Raw genomic sequence first — 22,958 nt, forward strand, 5'->3', positions numbered from 1 at the left:
AGATGAACAGGCGTTGCAGGTAAGTGGCCGTGGCCATAGCAACTGTGTTGCCAAGCCCATTGAAGGCTGCGCTGGGTCTCGACGTATGTATTTATTCCGGTGGCAAGGAGGATGTAATCCGGAGATTAGAAATCGTTGTAGTCACGTGAGGTGGTAGTGATAGCGGGTGCATTGCTCGTGCACTGGGCGTTGGGGCTGGCTTCGGAAATTCGGCGGCTTCAGTGGCAGAGGTAATTGGCGCCATCCACTAGGAGGGCGCGAAAGCAAATCCGCTTCCTTTGTATGGCCTCCTAGATCGGCGCTCGGCCGCGCGCGCCGATACAAGAAGCCGTGCTCTTTCGCCCCTCCTCTCAACTCCTCTCCCCTAGCCCTCCCTCGCAACTCCCTCACCTTCGACTGCCTCCGCGCGCGCCCACCGGCCCGGCACTAGAGCTACTGTATATGCTACCAAAGGTAGCATAGCTACCTTTTGTAGCATATACAGTAACTCTACCCGGCGCCAGCTTAGCCCGCTGCATGGCGTTTCATGTTTCGTTATTTGCTGTTATCGGGAAGCGTGCGCTGCTGTGCGTTGACCGGCGTGGGCAGTTTCGTCAGTTTCGTTGTCCTCGATTGCTGTGTGCTTGTGTTCCGCGATGTTTCACGACTCGTAACGCTCGTGCATCGTGCAGTGGCGCACGAATACCTCAAAAACAAGCCCTGCAAGGTTGTTCCGGGTGCCTAAGGACAACAGGTGAGCGCGCAGACCGAAGGACATCAGAAGGCGCATGTACACGAACACGGTTTTGTGCATGTGTGCACAGTGAGACTCATGTGTGCACATGAGTCTCCGGACGTCGTTGCGCCTTGATTGTGTTACACTTCCCGCTTACCGGTAGAGAAATCTGACAAATAGATGTGCCTCCTCATTGTCACCTGGTCTATGACTTGCGTTTTTCTGTGCCAAGTCTCATTCTGCAACTTCAGTAACTCGCCCAGTTTTTTATTCCACCCTCAGTGCTTTTCTGTGTCACCGTTCTGCAAACGTAGTAACAGCTCAAAAATTAATGTTCGTGTTTGTGTATTATCTCAGTAATCGCTTATGGGAAACCCGCGCGAACAACCTTCATTCATGTGTAGGCATGATACGCTTCTTTTTTTCTTTGTAAAGCATGAACATTGCAAGTGTCCTATATGCAGATTTTTGCAGTTCGTGTTTATTACGCAAATGAGTACCCAGTAGGTATGGCTTTGTGCCTTAAGCGACTTAATTTCACTGCTAAGCATTGCATTCGGGGTGAAAGAAAAGTAGTGTTGTTGGCTTATTTTACCTGGTCTTTGAGGAATAGACCTTTCTGCGAATGTTTTTTATGTGCTGCTGCAAAAGCTGACAACCTTCTGCCCCCCCCCCCCCCCCCCCCCTTGCCACCGTTACTCAAGTTGTGGCCAGGTGCAATATAGCGTGATAATGTGTATTTCCATTTTTAGTACAATTTTATTTTTGTTCTGCCATCTCTTTTTCATTTAGCTCAGTAGTAATGAACATTTCACGCATTTCATATACTTTTGTGCAGGTTTACAAGTTCTTCCTTTTTTTTTTGGTATCGCTGTCAAAAAAAACAATCTTACAATTTTATTCTATTCTTTAGGTATTTTGCGTGCCATTCCTTTTGTCATTACCAGTGAATTTTCCCTTTCTTTAGTTGTCATGACCATGCCATACACGTCGTCCAGTTTTGTGCAATATCTCAGTGAGTACATTGTATATCAGAAGCTCTCAGTGCGCATATCAGAAGCGCTTCTACACTTTGGTCTTTAGGGCATTATATAGAAATATTTTGTATGTGTGTACATGAAACGGCCTTCGCGTTTTCTTGAGTTTTATTTTTTGTTATTTCACTGTCTGTGAATTTTGTCTTGTTTAGTAGTCATGTACATGTCATGCATTTTTCACTTTTGTTCGTTTTCTGATCCTGCATCATACCAAGTTATGCGAAAATAGTTTTCGGAAACGGAAGTCAATAAAACGAGGCCAAAGATCTGGTGTGTTGGAAGTGGAATTAATGTATGTTCTGGCATATGCTGGCATACTCAAAGTGTGGACAAGACTGCGTGCGTGCTAACGCATAAAGAACCCACGGCGCACCACGCACCAGTTCACAAACAGTGCCTAGGGTACCGCGCGCGCGCGCGATAATAAAAAAAATACGTGCAGCGGACAGGCAAAAACAAAGCAAAAGTGAAGGTGCGCAGGGCATGGGAAAGGGTGGAGAGGGTGCGGAGAGGGTCGTCATAATAATAATTTAAAAAAAAACCGAAGAGCGCTAGGGTGCGGACGCGCCGCTGCTGTTCCTGTTGCCATGACAACGTAAACACTCATGTGCGCCGCCATTTCGCCAAATTATCGCCCTTCTGCTAGGGCCGTAACTGAAGGGGAGCTTAGCGCTAGCGTCGAAAGAGCGTCTGCTTAAAGACAGCCAATGGCAGCCATGTATAGATTCACCCCTGGGATTGGGGCGGCAAAGTTGAAGGCATCTGTGCTCGTAGGTGCCCCAGTTGAAGGAGCGGGTCCGAGCCGTGTTCAGCGCGCCACCGTTTTGGGAGCAAGGGCGCCTCCGAGGACTGGCTAGGGTGCACGTCAAGACAAGTGGCAACGCCGTCGTGGCACTGTAGGGCGCTGGACTATATGAATGCAAGATGAAAAGCCGTTGCAGGTAAGTGGCCGTGGCCATAGCAGCTGTGTTGCCAAGCCCATTCATATGCGGGCGCCTTCGCGAGCCTCAACATGCACTAAGTATTTTGAATTAAATTATGGGGTTTTACGTGTCAAAACCGCGATATGATCATGAGGCGCGCCGCAGTGAGGGCTCCGGAAATTTTGAAACAGAACAGCGCGGTTTTGACGCGGACAAGCAGGGAGAAACGACACGGACGAGCGCTGACTTGCATGTATATATATATATATGTATATTTATTTATGTATATGTATATATGTGTATGTTTTTTTGTTTCTACTGTTGGTTGGAGCTCATATATATATTCTTGGTTCCAAGCAATAAACTTCAGTTGCAAGTCAGCGCTCGTCCGTGTCGTTTCTCCCTGCTTGTCCCCGTCAAAACCGCGCTGTTCTGTTTCAAATATGGCTTACCAACTCGCCCAAACGTCCGTTTTAACGGAAATTTTGACCACCTAGGGTTCTTTAACTTGCACCTAAATCCAAGCACGCGGGTTTTTTCGCATTTGACCCCCATGGAAAGGCGGCCGCCGTGGCCGTGATTCGATCCCGTGACCTCGTGCTTAGCAGCCCAACACCACAGCCAGTAAGTAACAGCAGCAGGTGCATTAAATATTTTCCATCACTGCTTTTTTCGTACAGGTCCACAAGACGAGAGGAAACACTTTAGTACATACAGAAATCCACAAACACCCTTCAGACCGAGCTTATATAGCAGTAGCCTTTACTTCATTCTCCTTAACTTCAAATGTTTCTGGCACTCCCTTTGAAGACCCTTGTCTTTGTTCAAAGATATTGTGAAAAAGTGTAGCCTGGGTAACGCCACAATATGGATAATTTTTACAGTGAGCTCTTTGCGATGGAGCTAGCATCCCACTTGGCGGAGTGCTCAAGAACTGCATAAAGGCATGCACACTGAAAGCGTGAAGCTTGTCTGTTGAAAAAAAATAACGTGAATGCATCCTCTAGCACTTCAATGAGCGTGGCTAACGCATCTCCAGGGTACAACCGGCCTTTCGCAAACGACACACTCTGTTGTCAACTCCTTGAAAACACGTTTGATGTTTCGCGACCACAATTCACGCAGAGCTGCGTCTTTAGGTGGTCTGAAAAGGGAGGCCATTGGCTTTGTACGTTCTGCACCCGCTTCTGCACCCGGGTACAAGACATGCTCGCGCCTTCGACGTCATGAGTGCATGCCGCCGTTATCTAACACATAACACAGGAACTGCAGAATATCACGCACTACGCGCCTCAAAATAATCACAATGGCACATGTGCGAAGCGATCGACGCGCAAACAACCGCGGTGTACACGCCGGCGCTTGACCGGCAGACCTGACTGGCGCGCTACACTGGTTTTTTTATTCTATGGCTACACCGCAGAACACGCTACACTGCTAAGGGCCGCGCCGCGGCTTCTCCTTGTACGGATGGATGGATGGATGTTATGAGCATCCCCTTGGCAATGGGGCGGTGGGTTGCGCCACCAAGCTCTTGCTGTTATACTGCCTAATGTCCTACCTAGGGTTAAAAAAAAAAAAAAACGCACGATGAATTCCCATAACCAAATTTTCTGACCCCCTATTTTGAACTTTCTATTTGTACGTCTCCGTTTTTTGTCGTTTCCCTACTTTTCTTCCACCAATCTTCCAATCGCCTCTTACTAATCTCTACTGCGGATATCTTTACTTTCCCCCTGCTCTCACTGAAAAAAAGGGCTTCAAGGAGTCCAATGGTGTCTAAATCGACCGCTGGGCAGATATTTTCACATTCTAATAAAACATGCTCCATCGTTTCCCTAGCTTTACAGCAGCAAGCACATGCTTATTCCTTCTTATATCTCGCTTTATATGTGCGTGTCCTAAGGCATTCCGATCTCTCTTAGAAAAGTAAAGTCTGTGGGAGATATGGGGTTCTCCTCCGTACTCTTGGGACAAAGGAACGACAACACAGTAGTGCAAACAATCACAAGGGCATTTATTGCACCTTTCATAGATCAATGCCAGCTAGCCGAGTTGCTATCCCCAAAACATGCCGTTGGGCGCGCGACAAATCTAGAAGTCCGACTCACCGAGCGACCGGATAGCGAGCGAATATGTTCGCCCCATGCTGGATCCCAACGCCTGGTCGTTCGCGTGTACGGTCACGCGAATAGTGGCACGTTCGAAGGCGGCCACGCGAGACAGTCTCGCCGAAGCATCGGACGGCGCCCGCGCGGACCTCCGCGCCCGCCGACGATCTCGAACCAAAGAGGACGCGCCTTGTCTCTCGGCGCCCGAGTAACCTCGCCGCGGCGCGACAGTCGCGCCATCTCTCGCACCGCGCTTGTACCACTCCGACCGCCGCGGGCGCCAGGCCACGCGAGCCGTGCGGGAAAACAGCATATCAGGGGATGCGTGAGAGTCGCGCATCCCCACAAGTCGAGCTTCCATTTGAGTTATCATAATTTGTTTGTTTTCTGATTTCATTTTTTCCTCTCAAGTAGTTACGCATGGCAGGTTTCTTTTGCATTGCTGCCACCCGTGAGATTATTTCAGCCTCTCTGATTTTCCACTTGACGTTCTTTGTTGCTGTGCTGCTCACCCTACAGGCCGCATACTTGCTGGTAAGCTTCCTCGTTCTTTTCCTCCACTGTGAATCAATGTTTTTCCTGTACAGATACCTCAACACTCTACCATCGCATGTACATTCTTCCATATTCGTTAGTCGTTCTTCACAATCAATCTTACTGTGAACTTTACTGTGAGCGGTGGGTTGCGCCACCAAGCTCTTGCTATTATACTGCCTAATGTCCTACCTAGGTTAAACAATAAAAAAAGAAAGAAAAAAAACCCACTATGAACTCCCACAACCAAATTTTCCGATCCCCTATTGTGAACTGTGCTTTTGTACGTCTCTGTTTTTTGTCGTTTCCCTACTTCCACCAATCCTCCAATCGCCTCTTACTAATCTCTACTGTGGACGTGTTTACTTTTCCACTGCTCTCGCTGAACCCAAGGGCTTCAAGGAGGCCAGTGGTGCCTAAATCGACCGCTGGGTAGATGTCTTCACATTCTAATAAAACATGCTCCATAGTTTCCCTAGCTTTACCGCAGCAAGCACATGCTTCTTCTTCCTTCTTATATCTCGCTTTATAGGTGCATGTTCTAAGGCATCCAGATCTCGCATCAAAAAGTAAGGAGCTTCCCTTTGAGTTATCATAAATTGTTTCTTTCCTGGTTTCGTTTTTTCCTCTTAAGTAATTACTCATGGCAGGTTTCTTTTCCATTGCCGCCACCGATGAGATTCTTTCAGTCTCTTTGACTTTCCGCTTGACGTTCTTTGTTGCTGTGTTGCCCACACAACAGGCGGCATACTTGCTGTTAAGCTTCCTAGTTCTTTTCCTCCACTGTGAATCAAGGTTTTTCCTGCACACACCTCCACTGTGAATCAATGTTTTTCCTTCGGATGGATGGATGGATGGAAGGTAGGAGCGTCCCCTTTGGAACGGGGTGATGGTAGCCGCCACCTTGCTCAGCTTCCCACCCCTGTTCAACTGTGCTGCAAGCTATTAAAACTCGCCCCCCCCCCCTCCAAATACGTTCTCCCACACCTTTAACCTTATGTCACCTCTCTGTTTTTGAGCCACCAATCCTCCAATCGCTTTTTGCTAATTTCCACCGCATATTTATTTACATGACTATTGTTATCTCTGAACCCTAGGGCCTCAGGAAGCGTGACTGCCCGCATCGACATCGGGATGGATACCATCACTCTTTAGTAGGAGGTGTTTTATTGTTTCTACAGATTTACCATACACAGTACATGTGTCTTCTTCGTTAAATATCTTTTTATAGCTCCGCGTTCTAAGACATCCTGACCTAGCTTCAAAGAGTAGGGCACTGCCTCTTGAGTTATCATAAAACGCTTCTTTCCTGATCTGCTGTTTCCAGTATCGATATAGTTCAACACTATGCTTATTTTCGATTGAATTTATCCAATTTTTACCTTCTGCGTTTTTAACCTGTCGTTTTAATGCTCTGTCTTTCTCCGTCCTCGTGTCTGGCATACTTACTGGTTAGCTTCCTCGTACTTTTCCGCCATTGTGAGCCAACGCTCTTTCTGTATAGGTATTTAAATATCTTAGCTGCCCACCTGTTATCGTCCAATTTCCTCAGGCGTTTTTCGTATAGAATTTTACTCTGTGCTTCCCGTGCTTCGAACGATGCCCAGCCCATATCCCCCTGTACTGCTTCGTTTGTGGTTTTCCCGTGGGCACCTAGTGCTAATCTTCCAACAGCTCTCTGATTTACTTATAGGCTCGACTGAACTTCTGCCCTTAAGCACAGAACCGCATTCCCGAAAGTAAGCCCCGGCACCATTACTCCCTTCCAAATACCTCTCAGTACCTCATACCTGTTGTACCCCCACAATGCCCTATGTTTCATTATCCCGCGATCTCTTCGCCCTTTTGCTATGAGAGACTGTCCGTGCTTTTCCGTGTACATCTGCCCTTTGTTTATCCATACCCCGAGATATTTGTATTCGGCCACTCGGGGTATTTCATGGCCTTGTATTGCAAGCTCCTGATCAATTGTATCGTTGAAAAACATCCCACTGTACTTAGCTGCACTAAAACTGAAACCTAGACTGTCTCCTTCATCTCCACAGTAATTAACCAGAGTTTGCAAATCTTCCTGGCTATCTGCTAACAGTACAATATCGTCCGCATACATTCAACCCGGTAGTCGTTGCTCAACAACCTTTCCGCCTAATCTGTACGACAGATTATACCCTAGATTGCTTCCTTGTGGCCTTCTTTCCATACTTATCACATAAAGCATGAACAGCAGGGGTGATAGAGGACAACATTGCCTTAATCGTTTGTGTACCTCTACAGTTGTCGTACTCTTAATTCCTTCCCATGTTATTTCAACATTATTTTCTGGATATATTTGCTGTATAATATCAATTACCTCATGATCGATACCTTCATCTTTCAATATGTTCCACAGGAGTTCCCTGTTCACGTTGTCGTATGCACCGCTTATGTCCAGGAAGGCTAAATACAGAGGTCTATTTTCCGCCTTAGCTATTTCTATGCACTGGGTAAGCACGAACAGGCTATCATCTAAGCGCCTACCACTTCTGAACCCGTTCTGAAGTTTTCCGTGTATTCTATTAATTTCTACCCATGACTGCATTTTTAATTTCACCGCCTGCATCGCCAGCCTATATATAACTGATGTTATCGTAATTGGTCGGAAGGATTTTATGTTCGTCTTATCGCCTTTCCCTTTATAAATCAAATTCATTTTACTCTGTTTCCAGCTGTGCGGAATTTGCTTATTTGTTATGACTGCCTCCAATGCTTTTATCAGCGTTTCCTTGCTTCTTGGGCCAAGTTCATTAATTAACTTGATTGGAATTTCGTCTATCCGTGCGGATGTGCATTTTGGAACGTTTGCTTCCGCCTTTTTCCAGTTAATATTGGTCAGTTGTAAGCTGTTTTCTATTATGCTATCCTGTGTTGCTCCCTCATTTAGGGCGATTACCCTATCGTCTTTCTTAAATGACTCAGCTATAACTGAACCAATGTAGTTCACAGGGTCATCTACCTCTAAACAATTTCCTTCGGCATCGTGAATCCGTTCCTGTTTTCTGTGATTCGCTTTACCCAGCCAGCTTATATGGTTGCAGAATTTTCTGGACCCCCCTTAAGTTGCATCGCGAACTTCAGCCAGCCAACGATCAGAGGACTGCTTTATTTTAGCCTGGACGAGGACCTGCACTTGTTGTTTCTTTTGTCGATAATATTCCCATTTTTGGCCTATTTCCTCTTCAGATAACTGCGCCCTCTTTGCTTCTCTGTGTTCCCGAGATGCCCACCGTCGTTGTTCGATGGCCTCTCTAATTTCCTTATTCCACCAACTTCGTGGCTTCCTCTTTCCTCTCCAGCGGTTTACTCCTTTTGCTTCTTTTATTTTTGTACTAATGAGTAGTTCTAACTGATTATAATCCCACCTTTCCATGGGATGTTTCTCTATTGCTTCCTCTATGCCAGCCGCTATTTGCGCTATTTGCGCGTCATTTAATTTTGCGTACTCTTTTTGACTTCCCTGCATTTCTCTTTTGAGTAGGGCTCCCAACTGTAGACTAATACGCTTATGATCACTTCCGAGGCTGTACTTCCCCTATTCGTCTATTTCCATTATTGCGAGCTTGCTATACAACCCCTGCGACATTAAGCAGTAGTGAATGGTCGTTTGTCTGTTACGGGATTCCCACGTGATTTGTCCCTCACACTTAATTTCTCGATTTACTATAAGTAGGTTGTATCGCTCACAGAAGTCTAGCATCAACTTCCACTGTCTCTAGTCTCTGTCTCTAGTCCCTTTTCGTGCGCTAAAAAAACCTCAGTTATGGAATACCAACACGCCCTAACCTACGCTCTTTCAACTTCCCGTTACAATATGTGTATCCGCCCAGATCCTCGATGTGGCCATTCATGTCACCCAGCAGAATAATATTGGCACCTTCTCCAAACTTATTTATATCGTCATTGAGACACTTCACTAGATCCTTGTTCTCTTGCCTGCATTTGTCCTCTGTCCCTAAATAAACGACTCCTAGCGATGTCTTTTTACCGGCAATTGTACCTGATACCCAGACATGTTCTCTGTGATACAACGGGCTCGAAACATCGCCGGAATCATCTTTGGGACCCTGGACTGACGGTTCCTCCCACACTGCTCTCGCCATTCAAATATTATTAATAAAGATGTTTTACTCTCTCTCTCTCTCTCTGCAAGTTGACTTTATTCTTTGCCAATTTGTTCCTTGATGTATCAGCATACCTACTCCTCCTCCCTTCCTCTCTGTTGTTATTCTGTTGCTCCCTTCCCGGATGTAGCCCTCAGTAAATGGTGGGTCTTCTAGATCCCTGAAATGTGTATCGCATAGCGCGTGTACACATATATACTTCTTCGTCCTTTAACTGCTGTTCGATTTCTAACCACTTCGCGCTCTTTCTGCCGCCTTGCATGTTTATGTACCCGATCCTGGTGTTAAATTTCTTTTTTGTAGTTTTCTTCCTGGACCTCCTAGTGGCCATTTTATTGGCGTCAGCCTCTATTCTTGCACTTTCTACATTGTTTCTACCTACCCCTACGCCCTGAGCCGCAGTGGACCCCCTAAAAAAGCTACTGCCCGGCCTGCCAGGCGCCAGCCGATCTCGGCTCCTAGCCTTCCATTAAAGTGGATGCCATCTCGTGTAAAGGTTCCGCCAAAGCCTGCTCTACGCACTTCTCTGTTTGTCTGCCGCTTCAAAGCCTTTCTCCCGGCTTAGCTTTCTCATCTCTTATCGGATGGATGGATGTTATAAGCGTCCCCTTTGAACGGGACGGTGGGTTGCGCCACCAAGCTCTTGCTATTATACTGCCTAATAAACAATGAAAAAAAAAAGACTATGAACTACCACGCCCAAATTTTCTGATCCCCTATTGCGAAATCTGCTTTTGTACGTCTCCGTCTTTTGTCGTTTCCCTACTTTTCCACCAATCCTCCAATCGCCCCTTACTAATGCCTATTGCAGATATGTTTACTTTACCACTGCTCCGGCTGAACCCAAGCGCTTCAAGGAGGCCAGTGGTGCCTAAATCGACCGCTGGGTAGACGCCTTCACATTCTAATAAAACATGCTCCATAGTTTCCCTAGCTTTACCGCAGTAAGCACATGCTTCTTCTTCCTTCTTATATCTCGCTTTATAGGTGCGTGTTCTATGGCATCCCGATCTCGCTTCGAAAAGTAATGAGCTTCCCTTTGAGTTATCATAAATGGTTTCATAAAAGTAGTTACTCATGCCAGGTTTCCTTTACATTGCCGCCACCCATGAGATTTTAGCCTCTCTGAATTTCCGCTTGACCTTCTTTGTTGCTGTGTTGTCCACCATACAGGCCGCATACTTGCTGGTAAGCTTCCTAGTTCTTTTCCTCCACTGTGAATCAATGTTTTTTTCTGTACAGATACCTGAACACCCTCCCAGCCCATTTACTTTCTTTCATATTCCTCAGCCGTTCTTCATACTCGATTTTACTGCGAGCTTCCCTCACTTCAAAACTAGTCCAGCCCATATCACCCTGCACAGCTTCACTTGTAGTCTTCCCGTGAGCGCCCAATGCGAGGCGACCCACTGACCTTTGGTTCCCGTCGAGTCCTGATTGTACCCATGATTTAAAGCAAACAACTGCATTTCCAAAAGTAAGTCCTGGAACCATTTACACCTTTCCACATACCTCGGAGGACCTCGTACCTATTGTATCCCCATAGCGCTCTGTGCTTCATTATGGTTGCATTTCTCTTCCCCTTTACTGTTATGTTTTTTTCCTGTGTTTCCATATATCTATTGCCTTCGTTTATCCATATACCAAGGTATTTATATTCTGTTACCGGAGGTATTTCTAGGCCCTGTATCTCCACTGTCTGTTCACTGTTTTCATTGAATACCATAATACCTGATTTTCTAACGCTAAATTTCAAACCTAAATTGTTGCCTTCCTGTCCACAGACATTAGCCGGACGTTGCAAACCACTTTGCTTATTAGCTAGCAACACAATGTCGTCCGCATAAAATAAACCTGGGAGTTGCTGCTCTACTACTGTACCCGCCTGTTTGTATGAGAGTTTAAACCCGATATTACTTCCTTCTAGCGCCCTCTCCATCCTCACCATGCACATCATAAACAGCAGCGGGGATAAAGGGCACCCCTGCCTCAGTTCCTTGTTGATATGAACTTTCTCCTTGCTCCTCATCCTTTCCTATTCAACGCAAGCGGCATTTTCTAGCTAAATCTATCTCAAAAGCTGTAGACAATCGTTACCTAAGCCTTCCCCTTCCAGAATATCCCACCAAATGTTGCGGTCTACGTTGTCGTAGGCTCCTATAATGTCTAAAAAGGCCACATACAACCGTCTGTTTTCTGCTTTTGATATTTCAATACACTGAGTAAGAACAAACAAGTTATCATCCAAACGCCTACCTATTCTGAAGCCATTCTGAAGCTCTCCCAAAATGCCATTATTCTCTGCCCATGCTTGAAGCTTTAATTTGATTGCCTGCATTGCTAGCCTGTATATTACCGATGTAATGGTCAACGGTCTATACGAGTGAATTCTGTCTTTCTCCCCCTTACCTTTATAAATTAAATTAATTCTACTTTGTCGCCAACTGTCTGGTATTCGTCTATCTTTTAAAGTTTTTTTCACTGCTTTCACCAGAGCTTCCTTACTTTTTGGTCCTAGTTCATTTATCAGCCTAACGGGAACCTCGTCTAGCCCTGTGGCTGTGCGCTTAGGAATTTTCTCTTCCGCTTTCTTCCAGTTTAAATTTGTCAGCACCAGCTCCTTTTCCACTTGGGTCTCTTTCATGCTCTTTTTTTTCTTCAAATACAACCTCGTCATTTCCTTGGAAAGATTCGGCTGTTACTGTTCGGATGTAATTTATTGCCGCTTCTCTTTCCAGTCTGTTTTCATCTTCGTCTAGGATATGTTGTATTGTTGTTGACTTCCTGCCCAATAATTTTATGTGGTTCCAATATATTCTAGGTGCGGCCTTCTTTTTCTCTCGTATTTCTTACAACCAACGTTCACTTTCACCTTTTGATTTTGCTTGCACCAGTATTTGAACCATAGACTTTTTCTCTCGGTATATTTCCCATTTACTGGTTGCTTCATCCTGCGGCAACTGCGCCTTCTTTGCTTGCCTGCGCTCTCGAGATGCTTTCTGTCGTTCGGCGATCGCTTCTCATATCTCCTTGTTCCACCAGCTTTTCGGTTTCTTTTTTCCTTTCCAACGAACATGTTGTTTCTCTTTCCGTATTTCTGTCGTTATTTCACTTAGAAGCTCACCATATTCCCACTCTTTACTTGGCCATTTGCCAAGTTCTTCCTCAACTCTAATGACTATATTGCTATTTGTTCAGCGTTCAAATTTGGACTGGCCATTTAGCTCTCCTTGCTCTCTTTCCCAACTACATATCCCATTTTTAACATGATGGATTTACGGTCACTCCCTATGCTGCTATGCCCTTCCTCATCAATAACCATTTCTCCCAACTTATCATGAATTCCTTCTGTCATCAGACAGTAATCAATGGTTGATTGCCGGTTTCCCACTTCCCACGTGATCTGCCCTTCACACTTAGGCCCTGTGTTCACGATAGCGAGGTTATGTTGCTCACAAAGGTCTAGAATTGACTTCCCGTTATTGTGGGTATAGCCTTCTAAATCCTCTATGTGGGCATTCATGTCACCTAATAGGACAATTTCAGCACCATTCCCGAAACCCTTAATATCAGCGCTTATGCATTCCACTAACTCTTTATTCTTCTCTGTGCAATTTTTTCCGGTCCACAAATACGTAACGCCCAGCCAAGTTTCTTTCCCACTCATTGTATCTGATAACCAAACATGCTCTTGACATTGTGAATTTACTCTTTTCCATTTGGCTCCCTGATGGATGAACATTCCGACTCCCCCTCCCTTTCTTCCCGACTTAGTTCTGTTGGACCCTTCCCAAACATAATTCTCAATAACTGGTGGCTCTTCTGAGTCTCTAAGGTGCGTTTCCGTAACCGCATACACCTCTATTTGTTCTCTATGTAACTGCTCCGCAATCTTTGCCCACTTTTCCTTTCTTCTGCCGCCCTGCATGTTTATGTAGCCTATTGCATGGCGAGCTCTTGTTCTTGCTTTCCTCCTTTTTCTGTTATCGACGGCGATGCTCAGCTGATGTTCCCCTAGGGGACCTTCTTCATTACTATCTACTCTGACCTCCTGAATGCCCGCGGGCCCCCTAAGAAAGCAACAGCGCGACCACCAAGTCGCCAGCCCACTTCTCGTGCCAGCCTGTAATTGAAGTGGATCCCGTCTCGTTTAAAACCACCACAACTTCTCACTTCCCTGTTTACTTCGACAACCTCGAAGCCTTTCTCTCGGCTCATTTTCCATATTGCCTCATTAGCAGCCACTACGGCTCTTTTTAAGTGACTCTCACTTACAGGCACCTCCGGCACCGTGCACACCACAATCTGCACCTGAGGGGATAGCTCGCGCAAGTCGTCCACCCCCTTCGTTAAGCGCTGAGCTAGTCCTGGCTCTTTCCGGTTTAGGACGTCATTTAGCCCACCTGCTACTATGACAAGGTTGCGCACATGGGTATTTTCCGCGAGGTTTTCTTTTGCTCGCTCCATGACAGAACCCAGTGTCCGCCCTGGAAATGTCCCTATCGTCACTCTTTTGTCGCCTTTCACCCTCTCCGCAATTACTTTTGAGCACCCAGCCAGGTTTGAGTCGCCAGCGATAATCACCCTTTCGCTCTCTCCTACCTCGCCCTGCTTCCCTTTGTCCTTTCCCGCGTGATTCGGACTCGACAAGAGGCATTGTCCCCTGGGCTCCTGCTTTTTCCGCGTGGCGGCCTGAAGGTAGGTGCCACTCTTTACAGCGAACATTTCATCACCCTGCATGCATTCCACGTATTTCGCTGACCCCCACCCCTCGCCTGTCGCGTCGGGGGTCTGCGTTCCATTGTCACGCACATTCTCGTTCACAATGGCGGCCCTGTTCAGCTTTTCCTCGGCTGCTTCAAGTCTCTTTTCAACTACCTTCCGTGCCTCACGCTCACTGTTTAGCTCATTTTTGAGCTCTTGCACCTGTTTGAGAAGCTCTTCCTGGAAAGCCTCCATTTTCTGCAGCCTAGTATCGACATCACATTGTGTGCCGGTTGATTCGATGCCCTCTCCATTCTCATCCGTCTCCTCATCTGCCTTGAGGGACCCCCCGCGCACTGCTTGCTTTACCGTCTTTCTCGCAATTTATTGCACGGCTTTTTGCAAATACTACAATACTATAATAATGCTACTACTGATGCAAATACTATAATACTATATCAATGCAGAGCGCGTGCCTTTTAGCAAAGACCGATACGCGCAGGATCCAAATCCTCAAAATGTCGCAAAGCAACTCTCACCACTGTTTCCAAAACAATCAATGCCGCGGAGACCGAAGGTATGACACGCTCTCGCACGCGCCCAACCACGCGGCCACGCTCTCACTTTTCTACCAAAACACGCACAGTAAAACCACTAATAGCTATTTGTCTTGCCACTTCCAAGCTACCATTTAAAGACTACAAACACTCAACGTGGCTGCACGTGTTGGAGCACGTGGCACGAAAGGACTCTCGAACCATCGTGCAAAAACAAATGTACACGAAGCACACCCTGCGCACCCGAAATACGAGACAAAAAAAGGAAAGAAAAAGAAAACCACCCAATTACTACTCAAAGGCAAAAAATCAGCAAATAAAAAACAGAAGCAAGCTCAAAGCATGCAGAAAAACTTATGATTTCGTCGCCGCCACGGAGCCCCGAAAAGCAGGTCCATTCGCCACAAAATCCAAACAAACTCCCCTACCCCCTACCCTCGCCCCTACCCTCGGCGCGCCCTCTGGCGTTGAGCTCCGGAACCTGCCCCCCTGCGTGACACCGGACGGCGAAGGCTCGACTTAGAACAGCTCGGCTGTGTATATATCGAAACTGGTCTCATCCTGGAAATTCATTTGAAATGGATACGTCTTGCAAGGTTCCTTGCTACAATTCTTAAATTGCTATATATGTACCGTAAAGTAATTAATTCATAAGGTAATTAGTAATTTTTTGTAGTCACTTGAATATGTGTTTGAATTTCTTGTGCTAGTAATGTCCGCCTCTTCGAATAAACCAGCAACAAGATATGCCATCTGCCAAAGGCGTTTCATTAAAAATTCTGTAAAACTTAAAAATGATCACCCCGTATATAAAGGGACACTACAGGAGGAGGTTGAGCTGTGTTGCCTTTCTACAACAGCAAAAGAGCCGCTGTTCCCTAGAGAGGAGTCGGAAAAGACGCATTAAACGAAAAGCGGGTGCCCGCCATGAAGTTTCCGCTGTCCCTGACGTCCTGGAATTTGAGTCTTTGATGCCACGGGTCTAGTTTATTGTTTATGATCTGTAAAGCCGGAGAACATAGTATACACTTTAAAGAATCCAAAGACCAAACTTAGCACGTTTCCAGATATCTCACTGCGTCTCGACAGCCCAAATGCGAGAAAATGTTTTGAAAAACGTCACATCTGACTATGGTCGTTGGAGTTTGGGCGCAAAATAATAATAATGATGATGATGATAATAATAATAATAATAATAATAATAATAATAATAATAATAATAATAATAATGCCAGTTTGGTCTTTATTTTTTATCATCTGTTAATCAAACTCGCTTGGTAAAATTTAAAAAAAAAGGATTTTTGTTACTCTTCTTAACTGATTTAGTTTTCTTTTTTCCCCTTTAGTGTCCTTTTAACATTGAAAGAGGTGGTATTAGCGTTTCCGAGCTTCCTCGTAGCGAAGGCGCAGCTGGTGGAGAGCAGTATATTGTTGCAGGGATAAGTGAATATCACGGGGACACGGGTTATGAAAAGAAGAAAACGACGAGAATGGCTCCTGTATACGCGATTGCGTTGAACGATGCGATTCGCCTTGTGAAGATTACTGAGTTGCTCGGTCCCGGCTTCCTCTTTTCATTATTTACGTAAGAGCCTTTAACGTGGTACAATGACATGCATTTTTTTCTCTAGATATCAGGGTGTCATAAGGTTGTGGTATAAAGTTCCTTTGGCCTTGTGTTCGAAGGGCTCTCTATAGTATTTTATCTTGCTGCAGAAAGGAAAGAAACGTCCCCCCGCCCCCCGAACGGTATATTAAATTCTGCTTTCAGCCACTGTTTCAGGTCACTCTGGGTGGGCGGGCTCAACTGACTTGGCGAAGCCACAACTTGTAGCTCAGTGTGCCGCGCGAGTGCGCGCCGCGAAGGCCAGACTATGACATCTCTGTTCGAAAAAGTCGTGCCGTGCGCGTGCCACGGATGGCAGACGACGAAAAAGCTGAGTAGCCGGGCTAGAGTAGCTGGGCTCAACCGTGGAGGAACTTATAATTGCTACAAAGAGATTGTCTTGAATTCTTAAACATTTTATTTTTGTTCATTTACTCCAGTTAGCTTCACCAATTTTAGTATTTCATAAAGATTGCCTAATTTCATCCAAATCTTGGCCAATCCCCCACAGTGGGTGTGCGCCATCGCATAAGGAATACCACACCAGTAACCGGGCCCAGCGAGCTCACGCGTAGCTCGCGCATTCCGTTGGCACCAGGCATCGGCTCGGTCGGAGGTCGTTGCTGCTCGTCCTCACCGCGGCCAAGTACCAACGGCCAGCCGCCGCCGCCCAGCCACCGCCCTGCCGCCGACGTAGCCAGAGGTAAGCGCAACGCGGTGCGTCGCTCGGTGTCAACCCCTAATCATCCCGGGGCGCTCGAATGCCGCCATGTTCGGCTTCCGGCATAACCGCCGAGCACACGGCACGGCGAACCTCACTGCTGTGAAGGAGGCGTACTTGTATAGAGCCAGCGGCCGTTGACCACGAGACCACGCGCGAGGTTTCCTTTTTTTTTCTTGTTTTCAGAAATACGCCGCCCACTGGGCGTGTGCCGAAGGTCGACTCAGAGACGTGTGGCCGGGCCCTCGCTCCCCAGTGCTTCGGAGATACACGTTTCGGAGTCGAGCTTCGAGATACGCCGCCGTTTGCGCCGTGTATTCGCCAACACAAACGGTCACATGACAGGAGCTGCAGGCTCGACGTGCAAGCTGCAGTTGATCGCACGCGAACAGCTGCAATTTGGCGATTTTTTCCGTGGAACGTCGTACTGCTCGTGCACGAGGCCCGTGCGCGATCGCGCTCGAGGCGCTCGAGTTCGTTCTTTTTCCTTTACCAATGCACGCGGAGCACGCGGCAGAGTTAGTTGCACGCGGTATACAGAATCTGATGGGCTTCGGAGGATTTATGCTAATGCTTGCCGAAAACGCGCAGCTTCAACCAACCCCGGAGGCGTATAGTCTCGTTCTCCGATGAAGTAGCTGCGGCGCTACGGTTATGGATTACGAGCTGGAAAAAAAAAAAGCACGCGGAGTTGTCTTTTCGAATGATATGCGCAAGGCAACTATCATTTGTTTATTCATTGATAATAATACGTTTCAGAGCAACAACAACAAAAAAAGGGTTCCGACGCAGGTTGCGTTGCTTCCTATTCTTTTAAATTTGATAACGGGCACACCGCCGCACGGAAACGTATGCCAAGAAAATTTTGATTGTACGCTGCAAGTTGTTAGGTGCCCTCTAAGGAGTGGTCTACCGCAAGAATTTTTCAACTTAGTTCATTAATAGCAGAGATATAAATATGTGAAGTGCCGTGAGCCCATAAGATCAGGAGGCAAGCGTCACCGCCAAGATATATTACAGTTATAACTCAGTCTAACGAAACCAGATTTTACGAAGTTCCCGATCTAATGAAGAAATGTACCCATAGGGTTCAATCTTGTAATAACCCGAATTAACAAAACTAACTTGGCCGAACTAGATTTAACGAAGTTTTTCCTGAAATAAATGAGTAAGAAAGGGGCCATTTCTTTTTTCTTTAGAACGCGCGCTCTAAAACTATCGCGTTAAACCATCTATAGGCGCCCTAGTCACGGCCCTAGCTTTATTTTGACGAGACTGCACACCGCGCCCACGCGCGGAACAGCGGACTCAACACCGCCTCGGTAGGGGCGGCGGTGGTTCCTTCCATTATTTCAAGGTTTGTGTGAACGATGGCTTGATTAGTGGTATATACAATGCTGCGGTACCATTTGCGTGTGGCTACGTTACAATTTTTTATATCGAAGGAGCAAAAAGAAAAATCTCGATTTTACGAACTTTCCGATTTAACGAAATAATTCGAGCGTGCTCATCACTTCGTTAAATCGAGTTTCAACTGTATCTCCTCTTGCCGCCCTGCGTTCTCCATACCGGAGCCGGAGGATCGCGTGACGCATACGTCACGGGCGCCGCCTTCTTTCTTTTTTTCTCTCGCTTTGTGGCTGCGCGGTGCACTTCCGCTGACGGTCGCGCGCGCGATGTGTTGCGTATATGTTTTGTTTCGCGCAGCGCGCGATTTTACGCGCTGTGCACGAGAAGACCTGACTTACGGCGTAAGTCAGTGCCACAATCACGAGCTCCGAGGCAGACGCTAGAGGGTGAGAGAGCATGATCGCGACCGTGGAAGACGGTAGAAAATGAGTTTCGTTCTCTGCGCGCGCGACTGCAAGACGCGGGAACAAGCAGACGAAACGGAAGTGTAACTCTCTTGCTACGGTATGAAGCAAAACAAAAACACGTAGACATTCGGTTTGTCATTTTTATAAACTTTACTTCATGTATTGAAGCAACAAATTAAACGAATAACTGCGGGGCGGGGAAAGTATGAATTACCGAATGCCACGGCAAATCCTGACCCGACACACAGCAGCACATCCTTTGCCAGACAAAGCGTGCTGTATCAGTAGCTGCCGCGAGTGGCCGAGACGTTCGGTTTCCAACTTTCTCGCGCTTGTCGTCGCGGGGCGTTTCGGTCTGATGTGAATTCGGCGCTCCAGCGGCGCTCATTTGCGATATTGCCTGGATTTACCTTTGAAATTCGATTATAAATATTTCGAATTATGTGCGACTTTCAAGATTTAAAAAAAGAGCGAGGGTGCATTAAGATGTGACTGCCTTCAATTTCGCCATTTAAACTGCGCCTAAGGCACCAATAACAAAATCGATAAATATCTGCTAATTGTATTTCTAAAGCCCACATTATTAGCGGCAAAGTATGTTCGCCTCGCCTAGGAACGCGTCTGCGAAAAAGCCACCTTCGCTGCGCTGATTGCCTTTTTACAACAAATATATATATTGCCAAAAAAATGCAAAAGAAAACCTTGCATATGAGGCGCCTAGCCACGCGTTGCATTCCACACAACACAAGTGCTAACCACACGTACGCACCAGCATCGGCGTCGGCGTCAGTTCGCGTCTGACAGAAAGGAGATGGGGAAGGGGGCGACTGAGAGGGAATGTTTCACAGGGGGAAACAGTAAAGAGGATCCGCGAGCCACTGTGGATAGTGAGATTCTAGAAACTTGCAGGTTGTCCCCTCTTGTTCAAGGGTCAGTGTACAGCTTGGCATCGCCTTCCGCAGCCACCCTGTCATGTACGCTGATATCTCGCTCATATCTGACAGGGACAGATCTGGGCACCTCTGCGTGAATCGCCTCTCCAGACGCGTCGGCAGACGAGAGAGGGAAAAACCTTTATTGTACGAACTCGTCCGGGTCCAGAAGCTTTTTGTTCAGAAATACGCGTAATAGTAACTTTTTCCGCAATTAGGCGTGAGCTGACGACGACGCGTTGACGCCGGCGCGTACGTGTGGTTAGCGCTTTAAGCGCTAGCCGCACGTACGCACTCAAGAAAATGTCCACAAGAACGATGGATATTATTGTGCGTCAAATTTGTACTCCGGGAGGCGTAATACACACTGCACAACCTGAAAGATGAAAATCGGGTTGTGATCACGTCCCCTTCCGCATGCACCATGCATGTCGTCGCCCAGGTGCAGGAATTAAGCGAGGTGACCGTAGTTTTCAGCTGGAGCTGAGCCCAAATCTTGACAGAGCTGTTTAATAAGGTGTGAAAGCGTGTCATGACGCGGCTTGGTCGCTGGACTTGGCGCTCAGTGCTCCCGGAAGGTCACACACTGTAGTATACCGGAGGGGCGACGTTCGCCAGTCGGACGATTCCTTGGGTGGTGGATTGAAGGCCACCGCGGATGTCTGCGTCGTACACTGCAGACAGGACAAAAAGGCAACGCGACAGAAAAAAGGCCCAATTTTTCTTTTTGCCGTGTCTGTAAATTTAGGCTGTGCGTTACTTGAGCAATCTTCGGAACCAACTATAATATATTATAGTTGTTCTTGAGAGTCGAATCGCTTTCTGCAGGGCATACACGGTGCGCCTGCCATTGTCGAGGACCGTCGGGCAGGATGTCTGGCTGCAGCTCTTCCACCACGGTGGAGATAGTGGAGGGCGGTTCGTGCCAGGCGCGCTCCCCGGCGCGCTCCCCGTCACCGAGCGTGTGCATCATGAGCAGTGCCGAGCCGCGCCCTCCCTCGCCCGGCCTGTGCATCGTGAGCGAGACGCGGAGGGCGCCCTCGCCCAGCGTGTGCATCGTGAGAGAGGAGCCTCGGGCGCCCAGCTTCTGCGTCGTGAGCGGCAAGCGCTCCGCGTCTCCCACTACCGTCTACGTGGTGAGCGAGGGCGAGCAGCAGCCGCGGAGGTTCTCCCGGTCGCCGAACGTGTGCATCGTCACGACGTCCCCGCGGCCACGGACGCCCGACGTGTGCATCGTGACGGAGGAAAGGCCGCCCTCGCCCAGCGTGTGCATCGTCACCGAGACGCGCAGGTCGCCGTCCCCCACACGGGTGGAGGTCATCGAGACAACCAAGCGGTCGTCATCGACCATCATCATCCAGGAGTAGACGCCGCAGCCTGCACCCCGCCGGTACTCCATCGCCGGCGGGCCGCCTCCGGATCGCGACTTGTCGCAGAGCGCACTTGCCGGCGAGTGAAACCTACGGGTGGTCGCGCAGTTCCAGACTTCATGCTACTGCATCCTGTCCAGATGTGGAAAGTGGGCGCCTTGGCGCGCGCATCTGGACGGGGCGCACGAAGGAACCGAGGCGGCGGCTCACAAAATTACGGCGCACGCGAAGGTACTGAGGCGCCGGCTGACAAAACTGCGGGGCACACGAAGAAACGGAGGCGCCGGATGAGCAAATTGCGGGGCACAACAGAGGCGGCGGCTGACAAAATTTTCGTATTCACTGTGAAATAAAGGTTTGACGTAATGAATATGTGGTTTAACCTTAACGAGGCGGCACACGAGGCTGCGCGCGCGCTTACAGACCGCGCGGCTTCACCCGACCACTCGGGGAATAAGGACGCCCCCTCTACATACAATGAAATCACTAAACACTATATACTACCTACAACGTAGACAGTATAGCACGCCACACCGCACGCTCACTCGAGCTCAAGCGGTTACACTCAGAATGCTACAAACAGACACATACCCCACGCAAAACAGACTATACACCATTACATGCCTGAGCTCTACGACAAGTCTTATTGCACCAATTGCAGTACATCCCTTAACGTATATCATTTACTCTGGCCGTGCTCGCAAGCTCACATAAACTCCGAGCCGGACAAGCGCACGTTTGAAAAAGCAATCCGGAGCGAAGAACTCGCTCCCCTACTCTGGGCCGGCCGTCCAGCAGGTCCACGACGCCGCCAGGAAACTCAACCTCCCGGTTCCGTCGTGGGAGACGCCCACTCCATGAGAGCCCAAAACTCTCGTGGCCTGCAGAACCTGAATAAAGTTGATTTCCTTCCTGCCTTACTTAATAGCGCTAACATTCAGAAAAATAAGATAATAAAAAGATACCGCCCCTCCCAGTCCTTGAAGATGCATGGTCAAACGGCGAAGCTGTGTTACACAGAGTGTTACAAAGTCAACCTTCGCAAGCGGTCTGTATTGTAAACATTTTGTTTCACCATTATTTCCCCTTATTTTCGATTTTGCGGTAGGCTGCTGCCTCCTCAGGAGTACGCGCTACTTGTGGTCTTCTCATAGTTGTAGCTGGGATGAAATTTGCAGAACCACTAATCCAAAGCTCCGTATATTAGGCGCAATTAAGGCCCACCACTGGAGATGCGTGAGCGCTGCAATCGTTTTGACGATTGGTTGGATTGGTTTGACGATTGACATTGGTCCTTTATTCTATGGTTAGGCACACGTTTGGCTGCGACGGAGAGAACGACGTCTGTGACGGTATGCCCGCAGTCCGCCGTTGTCGCTTGCGTTCCATGTCTCAAGTTATAGCTCGGTTGACGTGGTTAGCAGCATCCGCCCGGCACTGCCGCTTGCGATTCTTCAAAATTAAATTGCTTCAAAATTAAATATGTCCCTCACGTAACACAATGAATGGCTCATACCCCTTTAAGCAATGGCTCATGCCCCCGCAAACACGGCCTCCCCATTATGACGACAGAAGGTGAATTCTACGCTGGAATGAAGAGAGGCAACAGAGCCAGCTATGAAAGAAGACGACGGCGAACGCGGGAGCTACTTTCAGAATAAAAGGATTTTACACGAGCGGCACGCGGACCAGCGCTGATTGGTCTGCGCTCATCGAGCCGCTTCCGGCGGCGAGATCTACTGGTGTCTCTGGTCGCCGGGTGACGAAACGCCAG

At 47.8% G+C, this 22,958-nt stretch overlaps 1 protein-coding gene across 2 annotated transcripts; it reads left to right on the forward strand.

Annotated features, from left to right (window-relative positions):
• The first annotated feature begins 2,533 nt into the window (after window positions 1–2,533).
• LOC126516461 (uncharacterized) lies at window positions 2,534–21,554 on the forward strand. 2 transcript variants are annotated; one of them, XM_050166589.3, is made up of 3 exons: window positions 2,535–2,693; window positions 16,856–17,047; window positions 20,643–21,554. In XM_050166589.3, exon 3 carries the CDS (start codon window positions 20,687–20,689, stop codon window positions 21,179–21,181), a length of 495 nt encoding a protein of 164 aa, XP_050022546.1. In that variant the 5' UTR covers window positions 2,535–2,693; window positions 16,856–17,047; window positions 20,643–20,686; the 3' UTR covers window positions 21,182–21,554. The 2 variants fall into 2 exon arrangements, with proteins under 2 accessions (XP_054919766.1, XP_050022546.1); XM_055063791.2 differs by lacking the exon at window positions 16,856–17,047 and having other exon boundaries at window positions 2,534–2,693.
• Window positions 21,555–22,958: the final 1,404 nt, after the last annotated feature.

The sequence above is a fragment of the Dermacentor andersoni genome, chromosome 1, assembly GCF_023375885.2.
Source record: "Dermacentor andersoni chromosome 1, qqDerAnde1_hic_scaffold, whole genome shotgun sequence".
In the NCBI taxonomy this organism is placed as follows: Eukaryota; Metazoa; Arthropoda; class Arachnida; order Ixodida; family Ixodidae; genus Dermacentor; species Dermacentor andersoni.